This window comes from Punctularia strigosozonata (assembly GCF_000264995.1).
Source record: "Punctularia strigosozonata HHB-11173 SS5 unplaced genomic scaffold PUNSTscaffold_5, whole genome shotgun sequence".
NCBI classification, from domain to species: domain Eukaryota; kingdom Fungi; phylum Basidiomycota; class Agaricomycetes; order Corticiales; family Punctulariaceae; genus Punctularia; species Punctularia strigosozonata.
Window position 1 is genome coordinate 791,356 of NW_006767437.1, and position 13,022 is coordinate 804,377.

General features: G+C 63.8%; 5 protein-coding genes across 5 annotated transcripts in view; 2 read left to right on the plus strand and 3 right to left on the minus strand.

Moving 5' to 3' along the window:
- The window catches only part of PUNSTDRAFT_143134 (uncharacterized protein), a gene marked incomplete at its 5' end in the record, with an annotated part of 1,939 nt that extends 1,201 nt beyond the window's left edge, over window positions 1-738 (plus strand). Inside the window, 2 exons of the mRNA XM_007382849.1 lie at window positions 70-279; window positions 391-738. Coding sequence (XP_007382911.1) covers window positions 70-279; window positions 391-524 — 344 coding nt within the window. The 3' untranslated portion in view covers window positions 525-738. The remainder of the gene's footprint in view (window positions 1-69; window positions 280-390) is intronic.
- Window positions 739-1,264: 526 nt separating this feature from the next.
- PUNSTDRAFT_143136 (uncharacterized protein) lies at window positions 1,265-3,060 on the minus strand. Its single transcript, XM_007382850.1, has one exon. The coding sequence runs from the start codon at window positions 2,982-2,984 to the stop codon at window positions 1,434-1,436; it is 1,551 nt and encodes a 516-aa protein (XP_007382912.1). The 5' UTR covers window positions 2,985-3,060; the 3' UTR covers window positions 1,265-1,433.
- A 245-nt stretch (window positions 3,061-3,305) lies between these two features.
- On the plus strand, window positions 3,306-4,207 carry PUNSTDRAFT_66122 (uncharacterized protein; the record flags this gene model as incomplete). The annotated part of the gene is made up of 4 exons (XM_007382851.1): window positions 3,306-3,555; window positions 3,635-3,850; window positions 3,916-4,034; window positions 4,091-4,207. 4 exons carry the CDS (start codon window positions 3,306-3,308, stop codon window positions 4,205-4,207), a joined length of 702 nt encoding a protein of 233 aa, XP_007382913.1.
- A 546-nt stretch (window positions 4,208-4,753) lies between these two features.
- PUNSTDRAFT_66005 (uncharacterized protein) lies at window positions 4,754-8,310 on the minus strand (the record flags this gene model as incomplete). Its single annotated transcript, XM_007382852.1, has 6 exons — window positions 4,754-4,876; window positions 4,933-6,032; window positions 6,097-7,417; window positions 7,562-7,911; window positions 7,969-8,095; window positions 8,161-8,310. 6 exons carry the CDS (start codon window positions 8,308-8,310, stop codon window positions 4,754-4,756), a joined length of 3,171 nt encoding a protein of 1,056 aa, XP_007382914.1.
- A 2,340-nt stretch (window positions 8,311-10,650) lies between these two features.
- Window positions 10,651-12,897, minus strand: PUNSTDRAFT_101551 (ubiquinone biosynthesis hydrox; the record flags this gene model as incomplete). Its single annotated transcript, XM_007382853.1, has 6 exons — window positions 10,651-11,065; window positions 11,132-11,335; window positions 11,389-12,109; window positions 12,161-12,415; window positions 12,470-12,675; window positions 12,735-12,897. The coding sequence occupies 6 exons, from the start codon at window positions 12,895-12,897 to the stop codon at window positions 10,896-10,898; spliced, it is 1,719 nt and encodes a 572-aa protein (XP_007382915.1). The 3' UTR covers window positions 10,651-10,895.
- Window positions 12,898-13,022: the final 125 nt, after the last annotated feature.

The following is a 13,022-nucleotide window of genomic DNA, read 5'->3' on the forward strand; positions in this document are numbered from 1 at the left end:
CCCCCCCCCCCCCCGTCCTCCCTACCTCTGCTTTGCGACGATATGCTGACGATCGTCGGTCGCGCGCAGCGGCGGTCCCGTACCCGGAGCTGCTCTCGTACGCGCAGGCGATCAGCGCGTTCACCTCCGCGCCGCCCAACATGCCCGCGCTCGCGCCGGGCCAGCCGCCCCCGCCGCTCTTCTTCCCGCCCTTTCCTAATGAGGAGAAGATGCGCCGCGGGCGGATGAACGCTGAGGCGCCGTTAGGGATCCTTGGCGAGACACACTCTGTTGGACGACGTGAGTATTCCCTCACCCCCCCCCCTTCCTTGTGCTATCTATGCCCTCTCCCTCCTCCTTTTTGTTTTCTTTTAGCCGTTACCGTTACTGATCGTTGGTTTATGTGTTCAGCACCGACTGCGTCTCCGCCAAAGCAGGCGGATCAGCTCCCCGCGATGGGCCACGGAGCGAATCCGTATCGACCAGAGCAGCGGCCCCCGCAGCAGGTTTTCGACCTCGACTTGGATCTCAATCCCGATTTGTGAACTGCACTATGAGCATGCACACAACCTGCGCCATCCGCGCGACGAACCAGCTTCATGGTCGTGAATTGCTTGTGGTCGGCCCATGATTGGAAAGAGTCGCGTCCCAAACCCCGATGCGAACGGTCTACGTAGCTGTTCTGGTGGTACTAAGCACGTTTGCGCCGGCGATGACATGTATGTTTCAGATAGGCAAATGCGCAATTATTCGTAAAAGTGAAAAGGGATGGTAAAGTAAGAGTATGGTAAAACCGGCTTCGGAAGCGGAACATCCAGCAGTTCACCCCCCCCCCCTTTCACTGTGAACGCCGCGATGAGTCGGGGATTTCATACCGCCCATGAAGCAGATAGTTGCAGAGGCGAGCAGTTATGTGTGTTGGGCCCTTGACCAGATCCAGCGACGGCCAACGCGAAATGGGCAGACGGCGAACTCGAGGACTCGGAAGCTGTATGTACATGTTTAACATGTGTAAGAGCCTCTCTGCACGTATATTACACGCTGTGTAGAGCTCAGCCCGCCATTTGATGCTAGATCATCTGCGGTGCTATGCACGCAATAGGTCTGTCGGAGACGCGACGAATGATGTTGAATGCAAAGTTGCAAACCGGTGGCAGCGACGCTGCGGTAATCGGCGGCGGCACGTCTTGGGTCAACCTGAAACGACGCTAAGCCCTCCTGACCTCCACACAGACCAGAACCGAAGCCTCTATCGTGTACATTAGATGTGTAGCAATGATTATGTACCCTAAACATATATGCAAAAAAAAGAAAACACATTTTTGCGTTTCCAGATAGCGTGCGCTCAGACTCAAAAAAACCAGTTATACACACACAGCCAGCGAAGATGTCCTCTCCTCCTCCTGTATCCTCCGCAGATCTCGGGTCACCCTCTCGGCCAAGTGACGAAAAGCTCATGCCGCCACCGCCGCCCGTATCGCCTGCGTCTTCACGCCCGCCTCCTGCAGCGCGACCTCAAACGCCTTCAGATGTTCCTCCACCAGTTTCCGCCCGTCCACCCTCCGCACCACGATCCGGCCGTTCAGGTTCCCGGGCGACATCGGCGCCGGCGCCGGCGCCTCGCCTCCCGCCCCGTCCGCCGGCAAGCCCGCCTCCCAGCGCTCGATGCGCGCGCGGCTGCGCTCCGCGCCCTCCGCCTCCGCGCGCCACTCGCCGAGCCGGTTCTTGAGCGCGCGCAGCTTGCGGCCCGCGTCCGTCGTCAGCGCGCCGTTCACCTGCGCCTGTTCCGACACGGTCGCGAGGGACGTCACGAGCGAGGCCGTGAGCGTGCGCGTGTGCACGAGGTGGGGGAGCGCGGTGCGGGCGGTCGGTGGGCCCGTCACCGGGGGCGCCGGAGGCACCGGGTCTTCTTTGAGGGTGGTGAGGGGTGATGTGGGCGAGGACGGCTCGGCGTCCGAGTCGGCGTCCAGCGCGTCGTCCAACGAGTGTTCGTCCGGTTCGGTCTCCCACTCTTGCGAGGCTTCCTCCTGCAATGCCAGGAGCTTCTCCACCACGGGCGAGCGAGGCCGGGCCGCTTCCGCCGTCGCCGCCGACGAAGATGATGGTAGGTCGAGCCCCTCCAGTATCTCGAGCTCGTCTAGCTGCGCGAGCACCTCCTCTCCGCCGATCTCGCCGCCGATCTTGCGCAGCTCGCGCTCGTACTCGAACAATGAGCGGACTTGGCCTTCGCGGTCGCGGGCAGCCTCGTCCATGTGCCGGATCATGCCCGCCGCAGCGCGTTCTAAAGCAGGGGTATGATGCGCGCCTGCGGGGGCGTCGGAACCGGCATCGAGGATGCGCAGCGCGGAGAGAAAGGCGGAGGTAGAAGCTAGGTCGGCGGTGAGGACCGACATCGGGTCCTGTTGTGGTTGTTGATGATGATGTCTTCGGTTCCGTGGCCGGGAGGGGGTCTGTGTTGGACTTGGCGAACCGAACGAGGCGTCGGGGGACGCGTCGAGTCCTAGTTCAGATGCGAAGGAGGGAGATGTTGGCGGTAGTTCGTGTTCGTTCTCTTGATCGACACGCGACGGCCCTCCGCCCCCGAACACGTCGTCCATAGACACCGACACGGACGGCGGCGTGGCCGCGCCGGCGTCGCGTGCGTGCGCTGCATCGATCGGCGGCTCCTCGTCGATGCCCTCCGCGCCCTCGTCGTAGTCGATCCCGAACTCCTCCGCAAGCAGCTTCGAGCCGGCGCTGGGCTCGGGCATGAGCGCCGCCGCGAGCTCGTGCGCGAGCGAAAACTGGCCGCTGCCGCCGCTTGCTGCTCCGTCTACGCCGCCACCCATCGCGTCGGCGAGGCTCGAGGATGCGCCGCGTAGGGACACACTCGAGCGCGTGCCATTCGGGCGCAGGCTCTGGCGCGAGGGCGACCTGCGCGTCGCCATCTTGGCAGGAGAAAGGAACTTGCTGCCGCCGCCGTCGCTCGGGCCGCCGAACATGTCGTCCTCGTCGTAGTTGGCCATGGCTTAGTCTGTAGCGAGGGCCCGCGTCGTCGCGCGCGATGACGAAGGGAACGTAGCCGAGGCCGGGTCACGGTGGCAGGAGATGGTGTGGACCCGCCCTGCCAACGCGTCGCGACCCAGATTGGTTATCACATTCCCACGCCCCCTTCAGTCGCGCTCGCCGCAGCCGACGACGCCGAAGCGCTTAGCTCGACGCCGACGGCAATGACCACGAAATACGGCAGCGTCTTCCTCGGCGACCCGCGCCAGCGCGTCCTCTCGACCGGCACGCCGCCCTCCTCGCCGCCGCCGACCATCTCCCCGATCGCCGCGACCTCCTCCATGGCCGTCGTTACCGACCCCAAGCCCACCTTCGCGCCCGTCTCCTTCCCGCCGACGATCGACCCCGCGCTCTCGCTCGAACTTCGTCTGCGCTGGCTCGAGGCGCTGCTCTTCGGCGTGCACGACCGGAAGGGCAAGGCGCCCGAGCTCCGGCGCGGCGAGACGCTCCTGCGCAAGGCCGAGGAGCTCCAGCGGCGGCTCGACGCGCTCGTCGAGAACAACGACGGACTCAAGCGGTTCGTCACCGGCTGTACGTGCGCCTTCCTTTCGGCCGTTTTTCTCGCAGACAGGAAGCAGGCGGCGCTGATACCCGTTTCGGGGAAGGAAAGACGAGCAGCACGCGCAATACCTCACGCCGTCCTTCGCGCTCTCGGGCACCGTCCCCGGCGCGGCGGCGTCCGCGCCCGCGTACGAGCACATGTCTCCGAGCGAGTTGGAAGCTTTTCTCGCCGAGATGGAGCCTGACATACGCGCCGCCGACCGCGACATGGCCGAGATCGAGTTGCTCGAGAAGAAGGGCGTCACGGGCGCCGGCAACCTCGCAGGTATCGGTTTGCATCGCGGACCTTCCGTCCCTTGCTAGCTAGCTCACGTACGCGCCGATCCGTAGTCTACGAAACGCTTCAGCCACGGCTGCAGGCGCTCCTGAGGGCGCAAGAGGACGACCGGAAGTTGGCGGCTTCCCTCGAGGAACGAATAGCGAACCTCATCGACCGGCATACAATACACGTTCGTGTACTACCCACGACGATCGTGTCCGCGTTCTTAGCCCCCGATATGCACAGGTTGACGCCCTCTCGGAACTATTCGTCGACTGGGACGACACGCTGGCCGAGGTCGAGGACAAGACCAGCCGGCTGGAGCGGCAACGGGAGGAGAAACAACGATTAGGCTACGAGTGAAAAAAAGGCCTCGCTTCAGACCCTCCTCGTACTCTCAGCCGCCGCTCTCATCGGTTTCCAAGCGAAACAGGGCCAGCGTCCCACGTCAGCGCAAGTGCGCGTCGGCCATAGCGGGTTGCAACCTTGCCCGTCCGAGAGCGACGATAGATACCATAGCATTCGCCACCGCCATCTAGTCTGCATATTGTACAATAGAGGTCACACGCCGCCACGGCACCTATGAATGCTTGTGGGGGACTTTCCCCGTTCCGGTTCCAGAACGCTTAGATCCGAAAATAGGAGGATAGGAAAGAGGATAAAGGATAGAGATGAAGGGAGAGGGATAGCGGGAGCACCAAGATAGTAGATAGTCGCGACGGAGGAAAGAGAGGAAGGGGGAAGAAGAAGAAAGTTCGTTGTTTGCTTGGTTGTGAGAAACGGAAAGGGAATAAACATTCGCCACAAGATAAACAAAAAATCACCCAAATGCCGACGACCATTGGACGGGCGAACAAGAAGTGTATGAACAAGATCCGGAATAGGCGCATGTCGTGTCGACGCGCGGGCTTAATCGCGGGCGACCCAGTCGTTGCTCCGCGCGACGAGCTCGATGGAGTTGTCGATCGTCCAGAACAGCCGCTCGGTCGCGCTGCGGCCACTCCACGCCTTCTGGTCGCGAAGGATCATAGCCTACGAACAAGCGAATGAGCTTCAAAGGAGACGAGAAAGAGTACACAACACCTCACCTGCTGCGCGCCAAAGTTGCGCTGGTCGTGCCCGAACAGGTCGACGTTGTCCTCGAGCGCCTCCGCGAGGATCTGAAGGTCCTGCAGCATCGCCTGTATGCACCTCACGCACGACAGCGTCAGGATCTCGCGGCGGTTCCGGATCGAGCCCGCGCTCGGCGCGGGCAGCGTCTGCGTCACGCTCTGGAGCACGGTGTGCAGCACGCGCTTCGTCTCGCCGAGGATCGTCTGCGCTTGAGGGTAGTTCTTCCGCGACACGAGCACGAGCGCGCGCGTGATCATGTCCGACGTCAGCAGCTCCATCCGCCGACGGACGATCACCGGGTCGGACGCGCCGCTCGGCGTGCGCGGGCGTCCGCCAGGCGTCGCGGGCAAGAGCGTGATCGTGAGCAGAACGGGGTGCGTGAGGCGGGAGACGTGCCGGGCCGCGTTCGGATCGAAGAACGCGCCGTCGACCTCGAACACCGGCACCTCGTCGATCATCCGGTCCATCGTCGCGTCCGCAAGGTCGGCCGCATCCGCGCCGATCGCGAGCGCGTCGAGCCCCATCCGCGCCACGAACTCGTCCGTCGCGTTCAGGTGCCGCGCGCCGCCATGGCCGCCGCCGCCGCCGCCGTACTGAGGGCGGATGAGCTCCGAGTTGTCGAGCTCGAGTTCGACGAGGATCTCCTTTCGCTCGCCGTAGCGGAGCTCGCCCACGTCGATGTCGACGTGCTTCCCGTCCGAGCTCACGATCGCCTGCGGCCCGCCGGAAACCTTGCGAATCTGGAACCGGTTCCCGTCCACGATCTTGAAGTGGAGTTTCATGTTGGTGATGCCCATCGACATCATCCCGCCGACGCAGCCCGCGACACAATCCCTGAGGTCGTACCAATCCCGCACGAACGTGTACGTCCCGCTCGTGTGGTTCGACATCAGCCAGAGCGAGGCCGGGTCGTGCGAGCGACCGTAACCGAGCGAGTGGATGGGCACGTTCGCCGCCTCCGCTCGAGCGAGGACGAGGTCCATCTGCGCCCGGCGGGTCGTTTCTGCCGCGTCGCTGATCAGGATCATGCCCGACACTGGGTTGCGCGCCTTGCGCTGCAGCACGACGTCAAGGCCTGAGCAAGATTTGAAACGACCGTCAGCAAAGTATGCACCCGAGTGCGTCTCAGGTACGCGTACCGTGATTGACCGCGGTCACCACATCCGTCTTCTCATCCTTCGACCCTCGCACCAAAAACTCGTCCTCGCCCTGACCCTCTTCCCATCGCATCCCGATCTCGTCCACAAACTTGCTCAGCCTCGCCCGGCTCTGCGTCCTGCCCACGCACAAGAACGGCGTCTTGCGCACCCTGCCGCCGACGCCGACCTCGAACGTGACCAAACTCAGACGGTCCTTCGCGCCCAGGCTGGCGATGATAAAGTCGAGCGTGGCCTTGATGACGCGCACCTTGAGCGCGGCCGTGCTCGGGACGGCGCTCGGCGGAGGGAGGGAGACGACGAGGATGAGGTCCAGATGCGGGTGCTGTAGCGGGGTGAGCGAGTTGCTCGGGCCGGCGCTGAGGTGGGGCGTGACGAGCGCGGCGTGTCCGTCGTCGTACGCGCCCGCGCCGAGTTCCTCGTCCTCCGCGAGCGCGGCGAGCTTGGTAGCGCCGTACGGCCCTTGCGCCTGTGAAGAAGCCGCGTGCGGGGCGTGGGATGATGAGCCAGAGCCGTGGGACGTAGACGAAGACATGGTCGAGCGCTGCGAGCCGCCCTTGAGCAGGCTGTCGACCGTGCTCACCGTCGTCGCCGTGCTCCCGGAGAGCATGCGCGCCGCCTTGGCGCTCCCGCCGAACTCCTCCAGGTCCGGCTGCTGGCCCGGATACGGCGGCTGCGGCTGCGGCGCCGGCGGGAGCTGTTGCTGCTGCTCGCGGTGGAAGAGCGCGACGAGCTCCTGGATGTGTGCTTTCCACGTCTCGAGCGAGGAGCGGTCGCGGAAGACGAGGATGAACGAGTCCAGCCGCTCGTCCTCCATGTCGATCGTCAAGCTCAGCTCGCCCGCTACGCTTGTGTCCGTGACGCGCCGGATGTGGCGGATGAAGATGCGGCCCTTGAGCCGGAGCACGCCGCGGGTGGCGCTCGCGGGCGCGGGCGCACCGCCCTCGGCGACGCCAGTGAGGAAGCGCCCGAGCGAGCGCTTCTTCTCCTCCGAGACGCAGATGATGGCCTCCTTGAAGAGGTAGACGTAGAACTCGCGCACGAGCGCGTCGCGCCGTACGGAGAGCAGGTCGTACATCTGCAGCGGGCCGAGCCCCTCCGGCGAGTGGCCCTTCCAGTCGACGATCCGCGCGCGGAGGTCGTCGGTGATCGCCGCGAAGGGGGAGTCCTCGTCCGAGTAGATGATGCTGCTCGCCGTGCCGCCTCCGGGGGAGTAGAGCGCGGTCTCGCCCGCGTCGCTGTATTGCGACTGGTGCGGGGACTGCACGAGCGCCTGCGACTGCTGCTGGGGGCTCATCGGGCTCTGCTGCTGGTAATTGTGCGACTGCTCCGAGGGCGAGCGCATCCCGTCCGGGTGCGGGGAGGACTGCGCCGAGTACGCGGTCTCGTGCCTCAGGTGGCCGTTGCGCGAGGGCGGGGCAGCGGGGTAGCCGACGTTCATGCCGACGCCGTCCTGCGGCGCGGGACCCGGCACCGCGCCCGGGCGGCGGCGGCCGGGGAGCTCGACGACGACGATGCAGGTGAGCGGCTGCGTGGCCTGGTCGGTGGCGCGCGTGATGGACGCGAATTCGGGCCGGACCTGGATCGAGGGCGCGACGACGTAGTGCGCGTGCTCGGCGGAGCTCGCGGTCTTGACAGAGCCCGCGTGGTGGTCGAGCGGATCGTCTTGCGTGGGGTCGTAGGGCGCGGGCGCGGGCTGGCCGTTCCGCCGCGCGCCGCCGCGCATGGAGCCGGGCGTCTCGCGGCCTGGGTAGAGCGAGGTGTTGCGATCGCCCATGCCGGTGAGCGCCGCGAGTTCTGGGCAAGAACCGTCAGGATCAGCGTTTTCCTTTCCTCGTGCGGATGGGTACGCACTGTTGGATTTTCCACCGTCTCCATCACCGACTTTCATGGTCCTTCGGCATACGCCACATACGCCGAGGTTGGCTTTTCGGATGGCGCGTTGGCCGGGCGGGGGTCCATAGACTGCTGTAAAGCACGCCTTGTATGCGCATATATATGAGCATATATTGCGGGGAAGTAAAACTCAGATCCGCATCGACCGACCTCGTGAAGCGCGTGCCCACATTCGGGTACTATATGTGGTTTCTCGCCAGGGAGCCTGAAGCTGAAGCTGAGCGGTTCGAGGCAGACCGGGCATTCCGCCTCCTCGTCCTCGTCCCTGTGGCCGGACACGACCGGCAGCGGTGCAGGCATGACGGAGTACGGATGGAGCTTGTCGCCGGTGAACGACGCCGAGTCGGCGACGACGGACGATGAGGCTGTGTAGGCGGAGCGCAGGGAAGCCGTCGACGGGGCGCGGGGCGGCGGACGGCGAAGAAACGCGGGCTGGTTCTGCGGTGGGGGCGGTGGGGGACGCGGGGCGGAGCGGGGCGCGGTGTAGGCGGAGGGGGGGAGGACGGGGCGGGAGGAGGAGGTGGTGGAGGTGGAGGTGAGATCACCAGGGGCCAAAGCCGGGAGCGCTTCCTGATGATGGACGTCAGACGGCTGCCTGTGCGTGCGGAACGAGAACGGGCTGTGCGACTTTGCCCAGCTCGACGCGGACGAGGGCGCCATCGTCGTCGGGCGCGGCGAGGACGAGGGGGGCTTTGGGGGGCGGCGACGAGGGGGACGGCGAGCGCGCGCGGAGGTCGGGTGGGCGATATTCTAGCCCTGCGGCTCGCGAAGCACCGCGTTCACACCTTCGTCGCTCGGCTAACAGGTCTCGGTTCACAACTTTAATCTCCACTCCGATATCTCGGCCTCCAGCCATGGCGACGACGCCGCAGATAAATTGTGCTCGACATCCGCCCCCTAATACTCGTGCGTGTATACCGTGTATATTCCCTCGTCTCGTCCCGATCGAGCAACACTCACGAAGGCGCCAACAAAAGAACTGCATTCAGACCCCTAATCAACTGCGAAACGGCGGAATTCTCATCGCGGTATTCTCTCGCGCGAGCAGGGCTGGTAATTCGCCAACTGTTGCATCTCCGGAAGCCAGGCCAAGCATCATCCCGCGAAGGACAGCAGCGCATGCGGCCATCTCGACATCATTCACTGGTCTCCTGATGCACCATACAACACAGCGTAGCAGCGTCATAACCTATTAGTAGACAAACATATGGAACCGAGCTGATCATGCTACGTTCTGTCTGTCCCCCTGATCCAGCTGTCCAACGCTCTGAATCCAACAAACCTCATCGAAGTCTTCCAGGCACCAATGGACCCTCACTTCGCCAGCCGAGAAAACGAGGGTAAGACGAATTGTATACAGTCCACCGATCCGAATTATATCACGAATTTTCTGTTACCCGCTTTTTCCAGATCCAAGGGCACAACCTCTTTTCACATCTTCCCCTCGTGTCCGCGAAGCTCCCGTGCGAGCGCGCGACTGATGCCGCTGGCGCCACCGCTCGCACGCACCCAGCAAAGGGGGCAGCGACAAGACCAACAGGACCAGCAACCGCGAGAGGAGCAGGTGCAGGTGTACATATCATCAACGTCGACGTCGCACACGTGTCGATAAAGTGATCCGACACAGGCCCGTCCATCCGACATGACGATCTCCTTCGTGCATGACAGTTGCGGATCCGCTCTTACGAGCCCTGAGCTCGCTTTGGCGATCCTTCCATTGAGTCGTTGACGTGAATTCACGCTTGGGTTCATACCCTCGATTCCTCAATCGAGGCATCCAGACCACGTCGAGCTCCTCAATCTGCGCTCATCTATTCCTATTCATCCGTCCTGCATCCGTTGCTGATCCATACATATCGTTCAACATGGACGCAGCGTAGGTGCCTGGGCGACGATTATTCACGATTCACACCATCGCATCAACTCTCAATCATCATATGGATCTCAGCCCCCGGCAGTCCCCTTGGTGTTCCCGCACCCGCGATCAAGGCAGCTCGCTCTCACCCCCGGCACCCGTCCTCTCCCACCATCTCCTGCGTCCTGCGGCGATGACCGCACCTTGAGCCTCAAGCACCGGGGGGCGGACCGACGGCAACGGGCGGTCAACTCGGACCTCGTCAAGTAATCGGTTAAATAGAGCGCGCAGCGCTCTCAGCAACTGCCAGTGGTGCTGTCTGTGTCTGTCCGAGACAGCTATAGATGTATGTATACGCCGCGCACTCGGTTTTTCGGCTAAACGTCGCAAGAGGTCTGCGATACGAATGAAGAGAGAATTCGACCCCTCGCGTCCACCCACTTCTGATCCTCGTATATCGGTACGAACCTTCGTGGACGCCAGGAAAGCGCCCAGCGAAGCTTCTGCGTTCCTCGCTTTCTGGAAAGTGCATACTGCTCTCTCGGACCATTCCGAGGTGCGAAGACCCATAGTTTCGTCCTACAAACCCGAAGCTATGCTCTGGGTCTCACGAGCTGGCTTCCAGCTTGGACGGTGTAATAACACTGGAGTCCACACCCATCCGTTGGTGTAGTACGCCACGGGAACGGTCCCCCTTGCCATCTCACGACTGTAGGGTTCACTATAGGACGACGCAGTATCACAAGGTGATCAAGATCGACCCACATCGCGCGAGTAACAGACCGGGCGAGCGATCGTTCCGTGTGGCGCGACCCCGGTTCTGGTCTTCGGTCTTGGACCGGACAAGCAACCTTCCGTCTGCCTTGCATGGACTCCGCCGGCATGGCGACCCTAATTTCGTTGGCCAAGAAGCAGCTTTCGTTGTGTTAACCTGCGGCGCGTCAGGTGGCATGAATGGTTGTCCATATCGTGTAATGTACAACTTGCAAACTGTGAAGTGCATGACTATCGGCGCCAGCTGCACGCGCATTTATTGCCGCTTCTCCGTCGCGGCCAGCACCGCGTTCCTCAGCGCGCCCGCCGCGACGTTGCCCAGAGCCCCGCCGAGTATCTCCGCCGTCCTCACCGCGTTCGTCGCTCCGCTCACCGCGTCCGCCGCCGTACCCATCGCCCACTTCCACGCAGCCCCTTGGCCCGAGTCTGTCCAACATATGCGCGTCATGAGTTTGATATGCACAGTACCAGAAAGAGAACGGATGCGCGTACCGGTGACGTCCGCGCCGGCAGAACGCATGACGACGCCCTTGAGCGTGTCGAGCTCGTTCAGCACCTCGAGCCCCGTCGAGCGCGCCCACACGACGGGCGCGGCAGTGGTCGAGTACAGCTTGTGAAGCTTGTCGACGGCGGACATGACTTTGTGATTCTCAAAGTACCGTTCCCGCGCGTAGGGCATCAACGCCGTATAGGCCCCTGCATCGAGCCGTCAGCGACCCCATAACAGCAGGGTTGACTAGCACACACACCGATATCCCCGCCGCGCGAGGCGGCTGCGATGATGCACCGCGCGAGCGCGTCGACGTCGCCCAGGCCGAGGTTGAGCCCCTGCCCCGCGAGCGGGTGCACGGTGTGTGCCGCATCGCCGACGAGGACCGTGCGCGCGCCGGCGCCCTCGCCGAGGTAGGCGTCCGCGTGGTTATAGCGCAGCGGGAAGGACGCGACGGTGCCAGGCTGGACGGACGTGATCAGGGGCGGGAGCGCCCCGGCGTCCGCGGGCGGGATGCCCTCGTCGGTGACGAGCGATGAGGCGGAGGCGTAGGCCGAGTGCGGGTCGACGCCGTGCGAGGCCTCCCGCCACGCGATCTCCGCCTTGAGCTCCTCGGCGCCGAGCGGCGCCGCGGGCTCGAGCAGCCGCGCGTGGAGGTAGCGCATCGAGCGCTCCGGCAGGCGAAACGCGGCGTTCACCATGCTGGCGAACCCGTCCCCGTCGAGCGCTTTGAGCGCCTGCGCGAGCGCGGGCGTCGTGCTCCACACCAGGCTCGCGGCCGTGTCCGAGAGCGGGAGGAACGCGACGGGGCCGGTGGGCAGGAATCGCTGGTACGCGGTCGAGTTCGTCGGCGGGCGGCGGAAGGGCGAGAGCGGCGGGTGACGCAGCGTCGCCACGACAGCGTGGGTCGGGTACGCCCAGCCGGTGGAGGTGATGCGCGCGTACGCGCGCACGGGCGAGTTGAAGCCGTCTGCGCCGACCTGGACAGGGGGTCAGTGAGGCGCCGTCAGGAGGAAGGGGCGCGCACGCACGAGCAACCGGGCGCGGAGGCGCCGGCCGTCGGAGAGGTGCACAACCGGCCAGCCGCCGCCCTCGATATCGTCGGGCGAGATGCGCTCCACGCGCACGCCGTCGGCAAGCTCGACCGCGGGCGTCTGCGCAAGCCGGTGGAGGAGCGCACGCTGGATGTTCAGGTTCTCAACGAGCGTGGCCATCCCGCCAAGCGGTGATAGGCCCGCCTCGGCGGCATCGAAAGTGATCCGGGCGTCCGACAACCCGTCCCACACCTATGACGGACGAGATGAGCTCGAACAGAGGGGGTTAGTAGAGCGTGTGCGCACCTGCATCGCTTCGATGGGCATTGTCCTCGTCGTGTCTACAAGTGACCATGCCCCTATGCGCTCCAAAAGCGATTTGCTTGCGTTTGTGATGGAGCTGACCCTGTTCGAGAACTCGGACGGGCCCATGGTCCATTCACGAATCTTGGACAGGCTGCCAGCCTCGACGAGGACGACCTTATGCGACGCTCGTACGACATCAGACGTCCCTAGCACCGAGCTTGGTTAACAGACGGTTGATGGCAAGATATGCCAAGGCGCAACATACCTAGAGCAGTCGCGAGCGCGAGACCAGCCGGTCCTCCTCCGACGATGACCACGTCGCATTCTTCGTGAGGCGCGCTGGTTGACGTGGACGCGCATCGGCACGAGAGGACCGTTCGCCGTCGTAAGGCGAGGCCCCTCGTCGAAAGACGAGCTGCTCGTTGCATTGGATAATTAGGAGAATAACGAGCAGAATAATTGCGAGCTATATTTGGACCAGCTGTCGTACTGCGCGTCAGTGGCTGAGGCGATTATATTGTTCTGCCTCTTCCTGTGCAGCGCCCGGCTACGA